General features: G+C 41.9%; 1 protein-coding gene across 1 annotated transcript; it reads right to left on the minus strand.

Annotated features, from left to right (window-relative positions):
- Nucleotides 1-2,185: 2,185 nt before the first annotated feature.
- On the minus strand, nucleotides 2,186-18,695 carry bicc2 (bicaudal C homolog 2). Its single transcript, XM_058063044.1, has 19 exons — nucleotides 18,431-18,695; nucleotides 16,252-16,298; nucleotides 15,903-15,972; nucleotides 15,718-15,797; nucleotides 14,075-14,236; nucleotides 13,938-13,991; nucleotides 13,489-13,707; nucleotides 13,157-13,411; nucleotides 12,265-12,396; nucleotides 11,949-12,129; nucleotides 11,533-11,666; nucleotides 11,245-11,450; nucleotides 10,005-10,110; nucleotides 8,887-8,926; nucleotides 5,630-5,787; nucleotides 3,976-4,171; nucleotides 3,731-3,897; nucleotides 2,574-2,673; nucleotides 2,186-2,498 (listed from the first exon to the last, which is right to left on the minus strand). Exons 1-19 carry the CDS (start codon nucleotides 18,693-18,695, stop codon nucleotides 2,368-2,370), a joined length of 2,703 nt encoding a protein of 900 aa, XP_057919027.1. The 3' UTR covers nucleotides 2,186-2,367.
- Nucleotides 18,696-19,960: the final 1,265 nt, after the last annotated feature.

The following is a 19,960-nucleotide window of genomic DNA, read 5'->3' on the forward strand; positions in this document are numbered from 1 at the left end:
AACAAATGTAACAGTTACTGATTGTAAAAGTACCAGATGGAGGGGTAGGATTTAATAAGCTTTGCTTCTTCCTACTACTCATTAAAAATAATGAGCCGATAAAGAGCACCGCGTAACTCTTAAGTGTGGTTTTCAGAAAAATGATGAAATTGCTGAACGCCTGCTAGCTGGCCCTGTGAGGCCAACTGAAGAGCTGATTGGTTAAGGAAACAGCCCCTGTATCGCTAATAGTGTTTAAATTAAATTAAATTAAATTAAATTAAATTAAATTAAATTAAATTAAATTAAATTAAATTAAATTAAATTAAATTTTAATATCTATTTTATTTTTTATTAGATCTTTTAGTTTTGGACTGTGCAGCACCTTGGAAACTCTGTTTATAAAATGTTCTATATAAATAAAGTGGATTGGATTGGATAAATGGCACGGGCCAGCACTACTGATTCTGAAGGCCCTGGGCACGGCAGAACTTCTGATAACGCCTTCCCGCCACTGAAGCGTCCATATTTTTGGTAACTTCATTACATAACAACAGCTTTGTCTTCATGGGGGAGCATTTAGCCAACATCGCTGCATTTATTATCTACTGAATATTGACGTTATATCATAGTTTGTCTTTAATGATATGAACTAAAATGCCAAATGAGAACATTTAAGCATGTGGCTTGGCCGTGACATCAAATGTCCAACTTTCACTGTGGGAAAAAGTCCCAAGCGAGCTCCAGTTTTGTCCCCATAGTAGCCGTGTCATCAAAGAGCAGTCAGTCCTGAGACCACAGGGGAGAGCAATTAGCTACCTGGCAGAACAGAAGCCCGTCAGCGCTCCAGTGCTCATGAACCAGACTGGAGCCTCCCAGGTCTGAAACCGACCAAAATGTAATTGGCAAACACGTGGTAATAAGTAGGGATCATCCGCTTCCTAATCTGTCACGGCCCGTTGCTTGCACTCAGCGTTCCTTTCCTGGGTGCTTGGAGCAGGTGAACTCAGCCACGGACCCCCCACCCGCCCCCCTCCAGCGACCTACTGGAGGTTTTTGTTGATCATTTGTATCCAAGTGGTAACCAATCCCCCGTTTGGACATTTGGAAACTGCTCACGCTGGTTTCATTTAACATTCACACCAGCCAGCCACCCCCCCCCAAGGCAGCATCAAACTGTGGAGGGGTGGTGCCTCGGATAAATGAATTAAAAAGGACAACCCTCAAGCAAAGCTGCATGGTGGAAGAGTGGTTAGCACGCAGGCCACACAGCTAGGAGACCCAAGTTCGATTCCAACCTGTGAATGGTTGTTTGTCTATATGTGCCCTGTGATTGGCTGGCCACTAGTCCAGGGTGTACCCCGCCTCTCGCCCTTAAGACAGCTGGGATAGGCTCCAGCACCCCCCTTGTGAGGATAAGCGGTAGAAAATGAATGAATGAATGAGTTCTCCTCCTATTTTGTGTGGAAGTGGTAACTTTTTGGCTCCCACATTCCAAAAACATGCTAGGTTAACATCGAAATTGTCCATAGGTATGAATGTGAGTGTGAATGGTTGTTTGTCTATATGTGCCCTGTGATTGGCTGGCCACCAGTCCAGGGTGGAACCCGCCTCTCGCCCTTAAGACAGCTGGGATAGGCTCCAGCACCCCCGCGACTCTTATGAGGATAAGCGGTACAAAATGAATGAATGAATGAGTTCTCCTCCTATTTTGTGTGGAAGTGGTAACTTTTTGGCTTCTTATTTTGTCTTTCCCCACCCTCGGCCATCTCTGTGTGGAGTTTGCATGTTCTCCCCGTGCATGCGTGGGTTTTTTTTGCGGGGACTCCGGTTTCCTCCCACATTCCAAAAACATGCTAGGTTAATTAGCCACTCCAAATTGTCCATAGGTATGAATGTGAGTGTGAATGGTTGTTTGTCTATATGTGCCCTGTGATTGGCTGGACACCAGTCCAGGGTGTACCTCGCCTCTCGCCCGAAGACAGCTGGGATAGGCTCCAGCACTCCCGCAGTAGAAAATGAATGAATGAATGAACCCTCAAGCATTGCAGACAAAATAAAACATCTTCATGCTTCACATATTTATGACTTTCTAAAGACAGAGTGACACCAGTGCCCTCTAGTGGAACACATGAACATTATTAAACATCAAGTATCAATTTTTGGTCAAAGTTTATTTACATTTGCATAAAAGTGAGGGTTTGCTTGATGGTGGTAGTTTCTTATTCGGAAGAGAAGACCTCCTTGTCTTGATTTGGTACAAAAAAGCTGTTGATGCAAGGCACATATAATTACATGCTGTTGTGTTTTTTTATAATAGAAGTTTGACTGGTTAAGTTAAGGCAGACATATTAGAGAAAAGGCTTTCGAGAAGATGGAGATCTCCTTTCACCAGCGGTTACTGGATGATGCAACCTCCATGTCCACAATGCGAGGCAGTCTGCCGCTCGCTCCGCCTTCCAGGTATCCGGACTTCACATTAGGCGTATCCGAAGGCCTCCTTTTGCTTTTGTTCAGATCTGGATAGGAAAAGAAAGATATATGTAGCTTCAACGCAGATGGAGATGTAAACTAAGACGTTACTCGGAGCTCACCTGAGATAGCCAGAAGCATCTTACGCCTGGCACCGAACGTGCACACCCCCACTTCCTTTAGGTCATCATCAGACAATGTAAGGAAAGTCTGGTAGTCAATCTGCATGGGAATGCACACCATTGTGTTTATGAGTGGCTGTAGTAGGGTTATACCATATTTGGGGGGGGGGGGGGGGGGGTTCGAACCATTTCCAGTGAGGGCCACATAGTGAATAACGAAAGGATGCAAGGCCCACTTTGATATTTTGTAAAGCGACTTTATTACTGCTCATTTATTTTCATAACTTTGTGACTTCTGTTCCAGTTAGAATACTTTTTTATTATTTATTTTTACTTTCCAATTAATTGAATTTTTTATTTGAATTTTTGTGACTTTATTCCCATAATATTTTGACTTTATTCTCGTAAAATTACAACTTTTTTTTATTTATCATAATAGTTTTTCTTTAAATTTGATAATTTTTGCTCATAATATTACAATTACATATTGTAACACATATTGTGATTTTATTCCCATAATATTTTGACTATTCTCGTAAAATTAAAAAAATATATATTTCTCATAATAGTTTTTCTTTAAATATTGTAACACATATTGTGTCTTTATTCCCATAATATTTTGACTTTTTTCTCGTAAAATTACTACTTTTTTTATTTCTCAAAATAGTTTTTCTTTAAATTTGATTATTTTTGCTCATAATATTACATATTGTAACACATATTGTGACTTTATTCCCATAATATTTTGACTTTATTCTCGTAAAATTACAACTTTTTTTTATTTCATAATAGTTTTTCTTTAAATTAGATTATTTTTGCTCATAATATTACATATTGTAACACATATTGTGATTTTATTCCCATAATATTTTGACTTTATTCTCGTAAAATTACAACTTTTTTATTTCTCATAATAGTTTTTCTTTAAATTTGGTTATTTTTGCTCATAATATTACATATTGTAACACATATTGTGACTTTATTCCCATAATATAATAAAACCTTGCACTCACAGGATGTAGTTCCTCTCAAAAATCAACAATTAATTAAAAAAAAAACATTATCCAAGATTAATTAGATCAAAACCATACCTCAATAATGCAAGAAAATATACATGTAATAGAAGGGCACTCAGAAATGTAATTAGTCTTTCTTACTTCCTGTTGCTCAAACACATCGATGTACTTCATCAAGCCCAGTTGGCCGAGAAGCTCGGGCAGGTCGTCCACCATTTGTGGGGACGGGCTCCGCTGACTGCAGTTGGACGCCCTTCGTGATGAGCACACGTCTTCGAAGTAGCTGCCGCAACCCATGAATCCCTCCGCTATGACGCCACAGAGAGGTCAAAGTTCAGGGACGCACGCCACGATTGCTAGTAGCGCTCATACAGAATGTGACTTACAGGTTTTGTCGTTTCTGTTTCTGTTGGATGCGAAGGCAGGGAAGTGGGAGGAGGAGGAGAAGGAGGTGGGTGGAGGGGAGGAGGGAGAAGAAGAGGAGGACGACGAGGAAGAGGAGGCAGGGTGGGAGCCGCGTCTGTCCCTCCAGTTGTCTGAGTCGCTCCCGTTAGATGTTGTCCCGTTCTGATTGGCCCATGACTGGAAGCACACAGTGAGAACATTAGCGCTAGTCGGGTCTGGAATTAGCCGTGATAAACGAGGGATTACGGTGTGAATGACCTTAAGTGAGTATTTTTACACATTCATTCTTTTTCTACCGTTTTTCCTCACGGGGGTGCTGGAGCCTATCCCAGCTGTCTTAGGGCGAGAGGCAAGGCACACCCTGGACGCCAAAAAGAAGCCAAAAAGTTACCACTTCCACATAAAATAGGAGGAGAACTCATTTACTCATTCATTCATTTTTTACCAAATTTCCTTACGAGGGTGCTGGAGCCTATCCCAGCTGTCTTCGGGCAAGAGGCGGGGTACACCCTGGACTGGTCGCCAGCCAATCACAGGGCACATATAGACAAACAACCATTCACACTCACATTCATAACTATGGACAATTTGGAGTCGCTAATTAACCTAGCATGTTTTTGGAATGTGGGAGGAAACCGGAGTACCCGGAGAAAACCCACGCATGCACGGGGAGAACATGCAAACTCCACACAGAGATGGCCGAGGGTGGGGAAAGACAAAATAAGAAGCCAAAAAGTTACCACTTCCACACAAAATAGGAGGAGAACTCATTTATTCTTTCATTTTCTACCGCTTATCCTCACGAGGGTCACAGAGGGTGCTGGAGCCTATCCCAGCTGTCTTTGGGCGAGAGGCGGGGTACACCCTGGACGCCAAAAAGAAGCCAAAAAGTTACCACTTCCACACAAAATAGGAGGAGAACTCATTTATTCATTCATTCATTTTGTAAAGTTTTTCCTCACGGGGGTCACAGGGGTGCTGGAGCCTATCCCAGCTGTCTTCGAGAAAGAGGCAGGGTACACCCTGGACTGGTGGCCAGCCAATCACAGGGCACATATAGACAAACAACCATTCACACTCACATTCATACCTATGGACAATTTGGACAGAGATGGCCGAGGGTGGAATTGAACCCTGGTCTCCTAGCTGTGAGGTCTGCGCGCTAACCACCGTGCAACTTATTTTTACACATTCATTTTGCAATTGAATCCCCGCTCTGTATCAATTATAAACACATAATAGAAAGAATACAGTGAAGAATTAGCACCTTTCCCCAAATGCACATTGACTACAAATTTAAAGTAAAAAGAAAGAATGGCTCTAATTCTCATTCCGCCGCATTGATTCAGCTCATCAGCCCGTTTGAAGGTTTTTTAACGAGGTAGAAGCACTCAGGTAGGCGGCAGGATGTCACCGTCCGTGCTGACCAAAGCGATGCTATCAGGCTGAGAGTAATTGAGCATCCAAATTGCCAGTGTTCGCCGCACGGCGAGATAAGACTTCAAATTATTACCATCCAGGACGGACAAATGAGACGCCGCGACACAAAATAGCCCGCAGAGACTTTGAGAAGCATTCGGCATCATTATTTGAAATTAGCTACAGGTGTCCTACGGGCTAATTGCTGATTGGTACCTGGCTGTTACTTGTGCTTAGGTAGGGTTTGTAGCTGCGGCGGCTAATGTTACGAAGTTCCTTCACCGCCTCCGCTGGCATGGATTTGGAGAAGCCGAGACCACTCCAAGTGTCTGTGGGCGTGCGGACTTCGGTGACCACTGGTTTTCTCTGCATCGCTGAAAGGGGACGACAAGGAAATAAAAACATTACTGAACATTGTTAGCTCACGAGGTCGTACTCGTATTGTCACGTTTTTATCTACTTCAGCCTAAAAACGAAACTTGGAACAGCTGCACGGTGGAGGAGTGGTTTGCGCACAGACCTCACAGCTAAGAGACAAGGGTTCAATTCCACCCTCGGCCATCTCTGTTTGCATGTTCTCCATGCTAGGTTAATTAGCAACTCTAAATTGTCCATAGGTATGAATGTGAGTGTGAATGGTTGTTTGTCTATATGTGCCCTGTGATTGGCTGGCCACCAGTCCTCTTGCCCGAAGACAGCTGGGATAGGCTCCAGCAACCCCCCGCAACCCTCATGAGGATAAGTAGTAGAAAATGAATGAATGAATGAATTCTCCTCCTATTTTGTGTGGAAGTGGTAACTTTTTGGCTTCTTATTTTGTCTTTCCCCATGCTCGGGCATCTCTGTGTGGAGTTTGCATGTTCTCCCCGTGCATGCGTGGGTTTTCTCCGGGTACTCCAGTTTCCTCCCACATTCCAAAAACATGCTAGGTTAATTAGCGACTCCAAATTGTCCATAGGTATGAATGTGAGTGTGAATGGTTGTTTGTCTATATGTGCCCTGTGATTGGCTGGCCACCAGTTCAGGGTGTACCCCGCCTCTCACCCGAAGACAGCTGGGATAGGCTCCAGCACCCCCTGCGACCCTCATGAGGATAAGCGGTAGAAAATGAATGAATGAATAAATGAGTTCTCCTCCTATTTTGTGTGGAAGTGGTAACTTTTTGTCTTCTTTTTGGCTTCTTTTTGGCGTCCAGGGTGTACCCCGCCTCTCGCCCTAAGACAGCTGGGATAGGCTCCAGCACCCCCGTGAGCAAAAACGGTAGAAAATGAATGAATGTGTATAAATACTCCCGTAAGGTCATTCACACCGTAATCCCTCGTTTAATTAATTAATTAACCAAACTTTTGTTTTGGGAATTTGGGAGGAAACCGGAGTACTCGGAGAAAACCCTCGTATGCATGGGGAGAACATGCAAACTCCACACAGAGATGGCCGAGGGTGGGATTGAACTCGGGTCTGCGCGCTAACCACTCATCCACCGTGCAGCCCTGTATCCAGTCTTTATAAAAAAAAAAACTTCTAGAACTCTCATTCAGTACACATGGTATGCATGGTCCACAGGTCCCCACATTGCAAAGAAGTCCCTGTGATGCGACTGTGGAAACGTTTGTCCCCACATAGCCATGAACACCATCACACACACACACACACACACACACACACACGCCCGCGCAGTGTTAATGCCACCTCATCCATCATTCAGAAAGAAAGATATTGAGGAAAATCTGCAGCCAAATGCTCCAAAATTCCCTCGGTGTTCCTTTATGACGGGATTATGAACTTGCAGTGTGAGTGGGCCATCTGCTTCATAAGTCATTCCAACTCATATTCCACTGTATGAGTTCACTCACTCACAAAATCAATCCTGCACAACTGACATTATGAGCACATATATATATATATATAAGCACATACTAGCATGACGAGCTGTCAGTCTTATGTCACTTTCTATTGAATGCAGTTCAAAGAAGCCGCAGGGTTACTTCTTTTTTTTTGTGTGTTTCAACAATTTGAGCCTCATTAAGTTTGCCACATGCCGGCGCAACAAGTACTATTCCCGATGCATTATTTAACACCTGAATGCAGCATGTCCATCTATACAGTATATATATATATATATATTGGAGTAGAATTGAACCAGCCGCCGTGATGGACAGACCGCATTGACTTGTTTTGCCGCATCCAGCGTCAATGTGAAACTGAAAAGTCTCCCTCAGCTCCTTAGAGCTGTCCATCATATGTGAAATTATTGTTTGGGCTTCCGACAGCGTTTTATTGACTCAGACACAAAAAAAAAGGCAGTCAAAAAAACGTCTTGCAAAGACATATTGTGGAAACATTCACATCAAGAATTACTAATGCATCTTTGATGAACATGAGCTTAAAATTTAAATATTTTGTTTATCATTTATTTGCATTTCAAATTGTTTTCTGCATGTCAAAAACGTGATTTGTGTTAATATTTTTAGCTTTTTGGAGCACATTAATTCGATTTACATTCTCTTTCATGGGAATAATTGATTTGGTTAACATCCGTTTTGGTTAGAGTTGGCTCTTCCGGAATGAATTAATGACGCTAACCAAGGTTTCATTCGGTTTTAGGTTATCAACCTCACCTGACGAGCACATTCATTCATTCATTCATTCATTTTCCTCACGAGGGTCGCGGGATGCTGGAGCTTATCCCAGCTGTCTTCGGGCAAGAGGCGGGTTACACCCTGGACTGGTGGCCAGCCAATCACAGGCTCCAGCACCCCCTCACATCCCTCAATGAATGAATGAATGAATGAATGAAACGGCTGTGCTTGTCAGATGAGGTTGATAACCTATAACCTTGAGTGAAACCTTGGTTAGCGTCATTAATTTATTCCAGAAGAGCCAACTCTAACCAAAACGGATGTTAACCAAATCAATCATTCCCATGAAAGAGAATGTAAATCGAATGAAAATTCGAAAATGAATGACTGTGTACAGTGTCGCCATTAAACACAGATTATAGTCCTCCAGATCTCATGGTATCATGGTGTCAGTGAATGCATCAGTAACAATGAGGAAGTGTCGTTCTTATGACGTGTTTGTGAGTTGTAGGTACATACTGTACTACATGGTGTTTGTATTGCACCGCTATTGATAAGTGCAGGTCAGAATAAACGTCATGTGACTCTGTGGGGACGCTACTTAACGTAAAGCGTATTACATCTTAACGTAAGTAATGTAATAAATCATTTATTACCGTTAATGAGCTATTTCTGACAGCCCCGGTTTCAAGCTAAAATGAACTCATTTGTAGTGAGGAGTAAACAGTCAGAAAATAACTTTTTCATCCCCAACCATATTTTAGACGCCCGGGTTAATGAATTGATTAAGACTTTTGTCCATATGCTACAGGCCAATGAATATTAGATCACTTTAGCTCTTTGCTCAGCATCGTACAATACAAGAAACCCTATTAAACATTTAGCAGCACAAACCTCTGGTTGCCAGCAGTTTCTTCTTCTCATAGTCATAAACCTACAAAGCACAAACAGGAAATAAAGTAGTTAAATAATGCATGAAATTGGATCACTTTTTTTCCCACCTTTGAAGAGGCGGCGGGGGAGGGGGGATGGAGGGGGACCTAATTTACAGCTGGTAGCAATACTTGTGCATGAAACAACACTTCCTGCTGGCGCTATAGCAATAATCCTATTAACAGTTTGTGCAACTTTGTATGAATGTGAGAAATGACAAACTAAGATGGGGGGGGGCAAAGAAACTCAAATCAATCCCTGTTGCATTTTTTGATATACAATTTTATTTCCTATAGGCTCCTTTGGATGTTTTTTATGCAGATTCTATGCGCTCTAATGCATACAATTAAAAACATTCATTCATTCGTTCATTTTCTACCGCTTTTTCCTCACAAGGGTCGCGGGGGGTGCTGGAGCCTATCCCAGCTGTCTTCGGGCGAGAGGCGGGGTACACCCTGGACTGGTGGCCAGCCAATCACAGGGCACATATAGACAAACAACCATTCACACTCACATTCATACCTATGGACAATTTGGAGTCGCTAATTAACCTAGCATGTTTTTGGAATGTGGGAGGAAACCGGAGTACCCGGAGAAAACCATGGAGAACATGCTAACTCCACACATAGATGTCCGAGGGTGGGGAAAGACAAAACAAGAAGCCAAAAAGTTACCACTTCCACACAAAATAGGAGGAGAACTCATTCATTCATTCATTTTTTACCGCTTATCCTCACAAGGGTCGCGGGGGTGCTGGAGCCTATCCCAGCTGTCTTCAGATGAGAGGCGGGGTACACCCTGGACTGGTGGCCAGCCAATCACAGGGCACATATAGACAAACAACCATTCACACTCACATTCATACCTATGGACAATTTGGAGTGGCCAATTAACCTAGCATGTTTTTGGAATGTGGGAGGAAACCGGAGTACCCGGAGAAAACCCACACATGCACGGGGAGAACATGCAAACTCCACACAGAGATGCCCAAGGGTGGAATTGAACCCTGGTCTCCTAGCTGTGAGGTCTGCGCGCTAACCACTAGACCGCCGTGTATTATGCATTATTTTGCATCTCACTTCAGATTCCGAAGAGCTCGCGCAAACATCCCAGGACAGCATCACGTCTCTCCTCAGGCTGTTCCTCCGCTCGCTCCTCCCACGCTCCGTGTCTGCATTGAGCATCCTTATGCATGGAAGAGATAACACACAAACATGCAAGGATTAACTTGGGTGGCTTTGTGGTAGCAATTAAAACACAAACACAGTCCTTCCATAGAAGAACTGCAAAGTCGGCGTTTTTATTGTGTGCAATTATGAACTGTGTAACTGTAACAAACCGTTTTTAGCATAATGAAAAGAAAAGCAGCAGATAGAAATGACATGCAGCAAAGCAACTGTAGAATAAAGAGATTAGACTCCTGGTTTGTCTGATGATGTCTATATGAGAGGGGGACTCGGGATTTACCCATCATGCACAAATCTTATGAGACTTGAACATGCGTCTTTATCTTTTCTGAGCTAGCACAAGGCGGCTATCAATGGATGTAATCGGATGCATGGGGAAAGACAAAATAAGAAGCCAAAAAGTTACCACTTCCACACAAAAAAGGAGGAGAACTCATTCATTAATTCATTTTCTACCGTTTATCCTCATGGGGGTCGCAGGGGGTGCTGGAGCCTATCCCAGCTGTCTGGGTACACCCTGGACTGGTCGTCAGTCAATCACAGGGCACATATAGACAAACAACCATTCACACTCACATTCATACCTATGGACAATTTGGAGTCGCTAATTAACCTAGCATGTTTTTGGAATGTGGGAGGAAACCGGAGTACCCAGAAAAAACCCACGCATGCACGGGGAGAACATGCAAACTCCACACAGAGATGGCCGAGGGTGGGGAAAGACAAAATAAGAAGCCAAAAAGTTACCACTTCCACACAAAATAGGAGGAGAACTCATTCATTCATTCATTTTCTACCGTTTATCCTCATGAGGGTCGCAGGGGTTGCTGGAGCCTATCCCAGCTGTCTTCTGGTCGAGAGGCGGGGTACACCCTGGACTGGTGGCCAGCCAATCACAGGGCACATATAGACAAACAACCATTCACACTCACATTCAAACCTATGGACAATTTGGAGTCGCCAATTAACCTAGCATGTTTTTGGAATGTGGGAGGAAATCGGAGTCCCCACGCAAAAAACCCACTCGGGTCTCCTAGTTGTGAGGTCTAACCACTCGTCCACTGTGCAGCCCTAAATAAATAAAAAATATATATACCTATACGATACCTAAATGCGTGTTAGCAACCCTCACCTGCATGTAAACGCCTGCCCAGTGGAGTGACGCCTGGCCTGGCTGAAACCCTTGTTCAATTCCGGACCTTGCAGACTCCCCCTCCGAACCATCAACGCTGGCCTACTGATGGGGAAGTTGACCGCATCCTCCGATGACGTCAATATCACTTTATCCTGAGAGCTCTCATCCTCGGATTGACCGGACTGGTCATCATTTTCCAGAATCTAAATCGTGAAAATTTCGAGATTTTTTCTGTGAATGTCGTTATGAGTCATTTTCGTTTACGATTCAAAGTGAGAACCGTACCTTCTCTAGAGGACGGCTGTCTGTTCCTTTGAGTGCTGTCCTCACTTCTTCAGTCGGGGGCGGGAGCCCGGGTGGAGGTGATGGGCGGGGCTTTGTACCATTCATTATTTCGATAGTGGAAGTTGATAGAGGGGCTTTTTAACACAAGCGGAGCACACCGATATATTATATCTGATATAGATATATCTATTTCCATAATGGAGGCAGGGTAGAACATTAAATATTAGTGCAGACCTGCACACAATTTAACTCTTAAATACGCTTGTGTCAAAATAACTGAACCATCCATATCCATAACTTTTTCCACCAAATATCAAAAAACAAAGAATGCAGGGGTCCACTAAAGACGCTAATGACCCCGCCCACCCCTGTTTGCTCCACCTCTCCTTTACGCTTCGTAATGTGTGCAGGCTCACCGTGTTCAGAAAGACGCAGTTGCTGCAGCAACATATTCAGCCAATAGCTGGTCAGCTCATTGCCGGGTAGAATGGGGTCAGGGGTCACCTTGCTGGAGTCAAAGGAATCCAACCCCAGCAATAAACGACGAGCCTCATAAAGACACTGGATGTTCCTTTCTAGGCCTTTCACCACCACCGACTGCAAATATATAAACAAATGGTATTCCTCAGGGAGCAGTGCTACGAAATATATCATTTAAAACTCTCCATCAAGTAATGGAGATGATGTAAAAAAAAAAAAAAAAAAAGGAAAACACGGACTCCATTGTGCTACCTTGTTGGTTTGCTTCACTTTAGGCTTGACGCTAATGAAGACTCCGAGGTTTTGCATCATCTGAGCCAGGGTGCACTGATCGGCCTCCATATCTTCACGCATGTCAAACATCAAACACACGGGCAGGCAGTCCTGCAACAAAAACACACATAAAAAATATCATAAAACCTGAGTGGGATTTTGTTATTACAGCATCAAAAGGACTCTTCAGTTGGCTCAATGACATCATATTCAAGAGCTGCCTCAATAGCGTGTTTATAGATATTAATATGAATATTAATATCAAATGTGTGTTTAAATTTTTGGAATGTGTTTTTGGAATTGGGAGAAAACCGGAGTACCCAAAGAAATCCCACGCATGCACGGGGAGAACATGCAAACTCCACACAGAGATGGCCGAGGGTGGGGAAAGACAAAATAAGAAGCCAAAAAGTTACCACTTCCACACAAAACAGGAGGAGAACTCATTCATTCATTCATTTTCTACCCCTTATCCTCACGAGGGTCGCAGGGGTGCTGGAGCCTATCCCAGCTGTCTTCAGTCGAGAGCGAGCGGGGTACACCCTGGACTGGTGGCCAGCCAATCACAGGGCACATATAGACAAACAACCATTCACACTCACATTCATACCTATGGACAATTTGGAGTCGCTAATTAACCTAGCATGTTTTTGGAATGTGGGAGGAAACCGGAGTACCCGGACATGCAAACTCCTCACAGAGATGGCAGAGGGTGGAATTGAACCCTGGTCTCATAGCTGTGAGGTCTGCGCGCTAACCACTCGACCACCATGCAGCCTGCATCATACTTATGTTTTCATATTATGTGGACGATACATTGCAGTTATTCATGTTAGTCATGGGGTTCATCTGGGGCATTGCCCCACCGTACCGTGAGCTGCTGCCGGGCCAGACACACCCCATCGGGGGTCCCCTGAATGAGCAGCGATGGCGGGTTCTGAGGCGCACTGAGGTCAGGTAGAATGATTTGTGTCTGAGTGTGGTGCATGACACCCAGGAAGTGAGCTCCGTTTTGCCCCAACAGGAAGAGGTGCTGCTGCGAGGTGACATCCAGCTGGCTCGTCACGACGCCGCCGCCCGTGATCTCCGACCCCAGGAGCAGCTCCATCAAAACGCAGGTCGCCTTCTACCGTGAGAGCCGCGTCGATGTAGTTACAATCTGTGCGCGTTATCGAGTGCTTTCATCGTCACGTGCGGCCTGACCTTGACCGCGGGGGCGTTGCCCTGCAGGCCCCACACGGTGCAGCAGCTTCCGAAGAACGCGGGCTGCTGCGCTTGAGGCTGAGGCGGTACCGCTCTGAAGCTCACGCTGACGCCTAAAGTCTGCACGACTTGCTGGATAAGCGGGGAGCCGGAGTCCGGCAGAGCTTGCGGGGCCAAGCTGACGGGGAGGTCAAAGGTCAAAGCCAGCGGCTGCAGATCCTGGCGCATAAAAAAAAAGTATGGAAGCAAAGCATAGAAGACGGGGGCCAATGAGGTGACGCCTGACAAAGACACACTAAACCTTTTTGACAAATACAGTATACCTGTCTGATTGGCTGTCAGGTGCTCTATTGATCATTTTTATTGATCTCTGAGTCCAGACTGGCGTGAAGAAATTGAGTTTTGAGACAAAATAAAAAATCTGCTGAGATTATAAATAGCCCACTCACTCTAATCCTCCTCCTCGCCTCCTCCACTCCCTCGATGGGTCCGGCGATTGACACCTAGTGATTGAAAAAAATAACCTTTTGGTTTTTATTTGTCCAGGGTACAATTTCTGTCTCACGAAAACCTCCTTGAGCAAAACCTGGTTGCTTTTCTCTCCTGCGGCATTATGGCGGTTGGAATCCGGGAAATGGATGTGACAGGAAGTGACCTCCATGACCTTCTTAATGTTGCCGCCGCCTTTGCCGATCACGTGGGAGTGTTCTGTGTAGGCCACGTCCATTTTGAGGGTCACTTTGTTTACCTTTCGGAAACAACACACAACTTTTCTTCTTAATATTGTCACATATTTTTATTATTATCATTTAATTCACTTTATATAATACAATTGAACTAAAAAAAACTTCAAATGGTCAAAATCAGTAGTAATTTAGCAAATATAAGTCAAAATATTAGGAGTTCCATCCATTCATATTCTATGCTGCTTGTCCGTACTAGGGTTGCAGGGGTCGGCTGGAGCCTATCCCAGCTGCCTTTGGGCGAATGGGGGTGGGGGTACTGCCTGGACTGGTCGCCAGTGGAATTAAAAAAAAGTAGCCAAGTAATGTACAAAGAAAACATGGAATGTTTTAATATTTATTTATATATTATATGTTTTATATATATATCATATTTATATAATATATATATATATTATATATATGTCATTTTGGACATTTATTTATATATTTTTAAAATAAATATTAAAACATATATATATATATATATATATATATATATATATATATATATATATATATATATATATATATATATATAAATATTAAAACATTCCATGTTTTGTTTGTACATTACATCAACAAAAATATTAATAATAAATATAATAATACATAAATAAAATATAATAATATATAATAAAAATATATAAATATTTAAAAAATTATATAATAATATATATTATATATATATGAATGAATTAATTAATATATATATTATTATATATTAAAATATTTATTTATGTATTATTATATTTATTATTAATATTTTGTTGTAATAAAATATATATAAATTCATTCATTCATATATATATAGATATATATATGAATGAATAAAATATATATATGAATGAATTAATAATTGTTTTTTTATTATATATTTTATTACAGCAGTGGCGTGAGGCGCTGTGTCACTACGCCAGAAAAATAGTTCTTCGTGTTAGCTGCTACAATAACAATAATAATAATGTCGCTGTAATTTGGTTTATGTACAAGTCAGTTACATAAATAGAACATTGTCTGAAGTTTTTGGCGGATTTTTTATTCCTTTCTTTTTTTTTTACTAGGTGCGCATTGTTAGATTCCACATGCTAGCTGTTTTTCTCTCCTTAGAATGCACATAAAAGGGAATAAGTAAAACATTATTCGCATATTCTTGGACTTGCAGTTTTCCTGAGTTAAAATATAAAATATTCTTGTATTGATTTTACACACAAAAGAACAATATTGAAAAAAGAAGCTTTCTAAAAATGTGCCCCCCCGGCAGTTCATTTTATTTATTGATTTCATTGTGTAAATAGTCCTGTGGTACACAAACACCCGTTCACACGCCGCATTTGAATCCATGTCCCATGGGATACATTGTTGTTATTTATAAACATGCATTGCTGGTTATATTTATTGTTTCATAGAATTGATGTATTAAATCTCATCATGCTGTGCAGGTGTTCTTAATGAGGCGTCTAATTAATGTATCCAATATAAACAAACAATGGCCCATAAGCCTCACCCTGGTTTCTAGAACTTCTAGAATCTTCTTTTTGGCTTCTGAGACATTAGCGCGCTTCCCTTCCACTTTCACGTGTGGATCTGAAAGAAATAACAATGCTGTTTAATGATGTAGAACGTCGCCATTGTGCAAGTTCGATGCCAGTGAAGAGGCTAATTATAAGGGATATATTCAGAATCCGTCACCTTTTTTGGACTTGGCTCCGATCTTCAACTTGGATGGCCATTTCACCTGAGTGTCGGTTTCTCTCATCACCTGTCGAAACGCAAAACAATGATGAGGGAGTACGAGAACGCCGTGTGTCATTGTATGTCGCGAGAACACAAACAGTCTAAGAATATAAAGGCTCATTTGCATGTCAAAGACGGTAATCATCATGTCTGGGAAAGCTCTAATCACAAGATGCGATCTGGTCTGTCAGCTCAAATTACTGAGTAAACTTTATAAACTGATGCTTAACATCGTTTTTTTTACTGAGATGAAAACTTTTTTTTATCTTATGAATGGAATGTTTGTGTTTGGTGTTTCACTTACTTTCTCAAAAAACTCCTCGCCTGTCAAACCATCACCAGTCTTTGGAGCTGAAACAAACACAGGAAAGAATTTAAATATAAATTAATAAGGAAATTAATATTGTGTTTTTTTAAACGTTAAAAGGCCATAGCATTTCAGTATGTGGAATTAAAACTATGGAATGGATTGAGTAAGGAAGTCAAACAATGCACAACGATGAGCCAATTCAAGAAACAATACAAGCAGTTGATGTTTGCTAAAAATAAAAAATATAAATTAATTAATTAAAATTTAAAATAAAATAAAATAAAATAAAATAACTTATTTTACAAAACAAACATTATGTCATCTTGGAAGGCAAGTTATAATATCACCTCGTACTTCGGTACATGACAAAAATTTAAAAAAAAATACGAATAAAAAAATACAAATTTAAAAAAAATTTAAAAATTTAAAAATAAATAAAAAAAAATTAAAAATTAAAAATTAAAATATATTAGGAAAGCAGGAAGTGAACAAATGTAAGAGTTACTGATTGTAAAAGTACCAGATGGAGGGGTAGGATTTAATAAGCTTTGCTTCTTCCTACTCCTTTTGGACATGTGGAACTGTGAACTGATGATGTGACAAAAATAAAATAAATAAATAAAAATAATAAAAAATAAATTAAAAAAACTTTAACTATATTAGGGAAGCAGGAAGTGAACAAATGTAACAGTTACTGATTGTAAAAGTACCAGATGGAGGGGTAGGATTTAATAAGCTTTGCTTCTTCCTACTCCTTTTGGACATGTGGAACTGTGAACTGATTATGTGATGCATTCAATTGTAATCTGATGCATGTTCAAATGAAATTAAACCATTACAATTACCATAAATATATATACAGTAACTTCTTGTGTTGGTTTACAAAATAGCAAAGTAACCCATGCATCATTTTTCAGTTTGGACACCCCTGAATGCATCATATGTATAAATCATTCCACCACGTCCACCATTTTCCTTGCCGAACGTCATCATCCTTACACAAAGTTGACAATACGGTGTCAACTTTGAAATGTTGACGTTAGCTTAGCAACCGGAACAAAAAGGAAGGAGAACTGGCTGGGAACATAAACCATTTCAAAGGGCCGTGACTTCACTGTGACATTTACAGGGTTGAGAGGTGGGGGGGCCCGGGTCGCCTTCACCCCCTGCTCATCGCTATGGGCAACCCTGACTGGAGCTGAGGAATGGTGAGAGAATAGCGTAGGGTGGGGCGATACGGTGGTGAAGTTGGTGAGGGGGGGGCCTCCACAAATTAGCCTGGATACGGCTAATCACGTTGATGGCATTTAGTGACGCTAAGACGTCCCACTTGACCCCGGAAAAAATTAGGCCACACCTGCGAAGCAGGAAAGAGATGCTAATAAGTCAAAATGTGAATTGTTATATGACAGATACGCGCTTCTGTCTGCAAGCTGCTACAACGCCTTAAACCAGGGGTCTCAAACACGTGGCCCGCGAGCCAAATGTGGCCCGCGAGCCAAATGTGGCCCGCAGGACACTAGTTTGAGGCCCCCGCCTTGATATGAAAGTTTAATATAAGTTTGATATGGATGCTGTATGGTATCATGTACCCAGAAAAAATTACTACGTTTGATTGATGTTCATGTTAAAGGTTAAATAACTGTTAATAGTTATCCTCCCTACCCGTGTGGAAGTGGTAAGTTTTTGGCTATTTAAGTTTAAAGGAAATAACTTGAAGGCTACCAGAATTCATTCAGGTTGTTTGCCGTGGAGCAGCGGTCTCAAACATGCGGCCCGCGGGCCAAATTTGGCCCGCAGGACACTAGTTTGAGGCCCCCGCCTTGATATGAAAGTTTAATGTGAAAGTTTGATATGGATGCTGTATGGTATCATGTACCCAGAAAAAATTATTACGTTTGATTAATGTTCATGTTAAAGGTTAAATAACTGTTAATAGTTTTCCTCCCTATCCGTGTGGAAGTGGTAAGTTTTTGGCTTATTAAGGAAATAACTTGAAGGCTACCGTTGAGGTCGCTAGCTCTCTAGATGATCTCCAGATGCAGATACGCGTCTCCGTAGTGACACAGCGGAGGTATTTGTCATAAAACTGCCAGGCTGCGATAACCAACTTGCCAATGTATACTCATTAATCTTACTCGTGCAGATAAGAACCAATAGTGTTAAAACTCACCGTACAACATGGTCTCCAACTTCTTCCTATTGATCCTGAACCTCTCCTCCACCCACTCGGGGTCCAAACTCTGACCCCCATCGCCCACCTGCCTCTGCCCGCTTTCTTCCTCCTCTTCCCCGTCGTCTCCGTCGCAACGGGCCTGGCTGGACTCAGGTTTTGCCGCTGAGCCGGGTTCTACGCTAGTTTCCATGTCAGGCTGCGGATGTGCTACGGCGGCCAAAGCGGGAGAGCTCTCCTCGGTGCTGGTGGTGGTGTTGGCCATCGCGGAACTGAAGCCCTCGTCGGTGTTTGTGTATGTGTGTGAGGATGTGTGTGACCAAGGAGACAAGCGCAGGGTGAAAAAAGAAAACAGGGGGGGGGGGGTTGGAAACACCCCCGTTTCTATCCACCCAACCCCCTTCATTTTATTTAGTTCACAAATTTAACCACTGCAGTGTGAGGGTAACAAAGCTCTGGTTGGGATGTTTCAGTCAGTCAGTCGGTCGGTCGGGTCGCGTTTTCTCCGGGCGAGGGGCTCAACAACAATCTGCAACAAATCTTCCGTAATACTCGGGTCATTTTTCCACAAGTGAAGGTCGGAGATAAAACACCATCCTCACACGGAGTTCACAGCTAACAAAATAATGGTGGCTTCCTGTGGGGTTCTGCAACATCTGCCCGTGGTCTCCTCACACTGAGTGGAATGTTGCAACAGTCAGTGTAGTTTTACACTTTTGCTAAAAGACAATTTGGTTTGCTTTAGCAAAATATTGAATTCAATTTCCAAAACCACACAAATACTGCAAAAATACTTCATATCGGAAAAAAAAACGCATTTATTAAAAACAGAAAAATGAATAAACTTTGCTTTGGTTTCAATTTTCTACAATAAAAGCTCTGATAAAACATTCCACTGTTCTCAAATATCTTACTTTTTATTTTTCTACACAAAATAACATGAAAAATAAATAAACAAATGAAGAATAAAGAAAATCAATCAATCAGTAATAAATAAATACATATAATAATAATAATAAAATACCAAATAATAAAAACTTAAGAAACCACATATAGTTGGTGGGTAGAAAATATTTTTTTTTCAGATTAAAATTAAAAAGCATTATTAGAGCCCTATAGACATGACAAAACACGACTATAGTCACATTTATACTCTTTTTATTTACAACATATTGCGCAACTGCAGGGTCTTGAGACACATGCTAACTCGCAAACTAGAGAGCTAGCGACCTAAACGGTAGCCTTCAAGTTATTTCCTTTCAACTTAAATAGCCAAAAACGTACCACTTCCACACGGATAGGGAGGATAACTATTAACAGTTATTTAACCTTTAACATGAACATTAATCAAACGTAATAATTTTTTCTGGGTACATGATACCATACAGCATCCATATCAAACTTGCGCGGGCCGCACTAACATTAAACTTTCATATCAAGGCGGGGGCCTCAAACTAGTGTCCTGCGGGCCACATTTGGCCCACGGGCCGCGTATTTGAGACCCCTGATCTAGAAGAAAAGACCTTTGTC

The sequence above is a fragment of the Doryrhamphus excisus genome, chromosome 23 (assembly GCF_030265055.1).
Source record: "Doryrhamphus excisus isolate RoL2022-K1 chromosome 23, RoL_Dexc_1.0, whole genome shotgun sequence".
NCBI classification, from domain to species: domain Eukaryota; kingdom Metazoa; phylum Chordata; class Actinopteri; order Syngnathiformes; family Syngnathidae; genus Doryrhamphus; species Doryrhamphus excisus.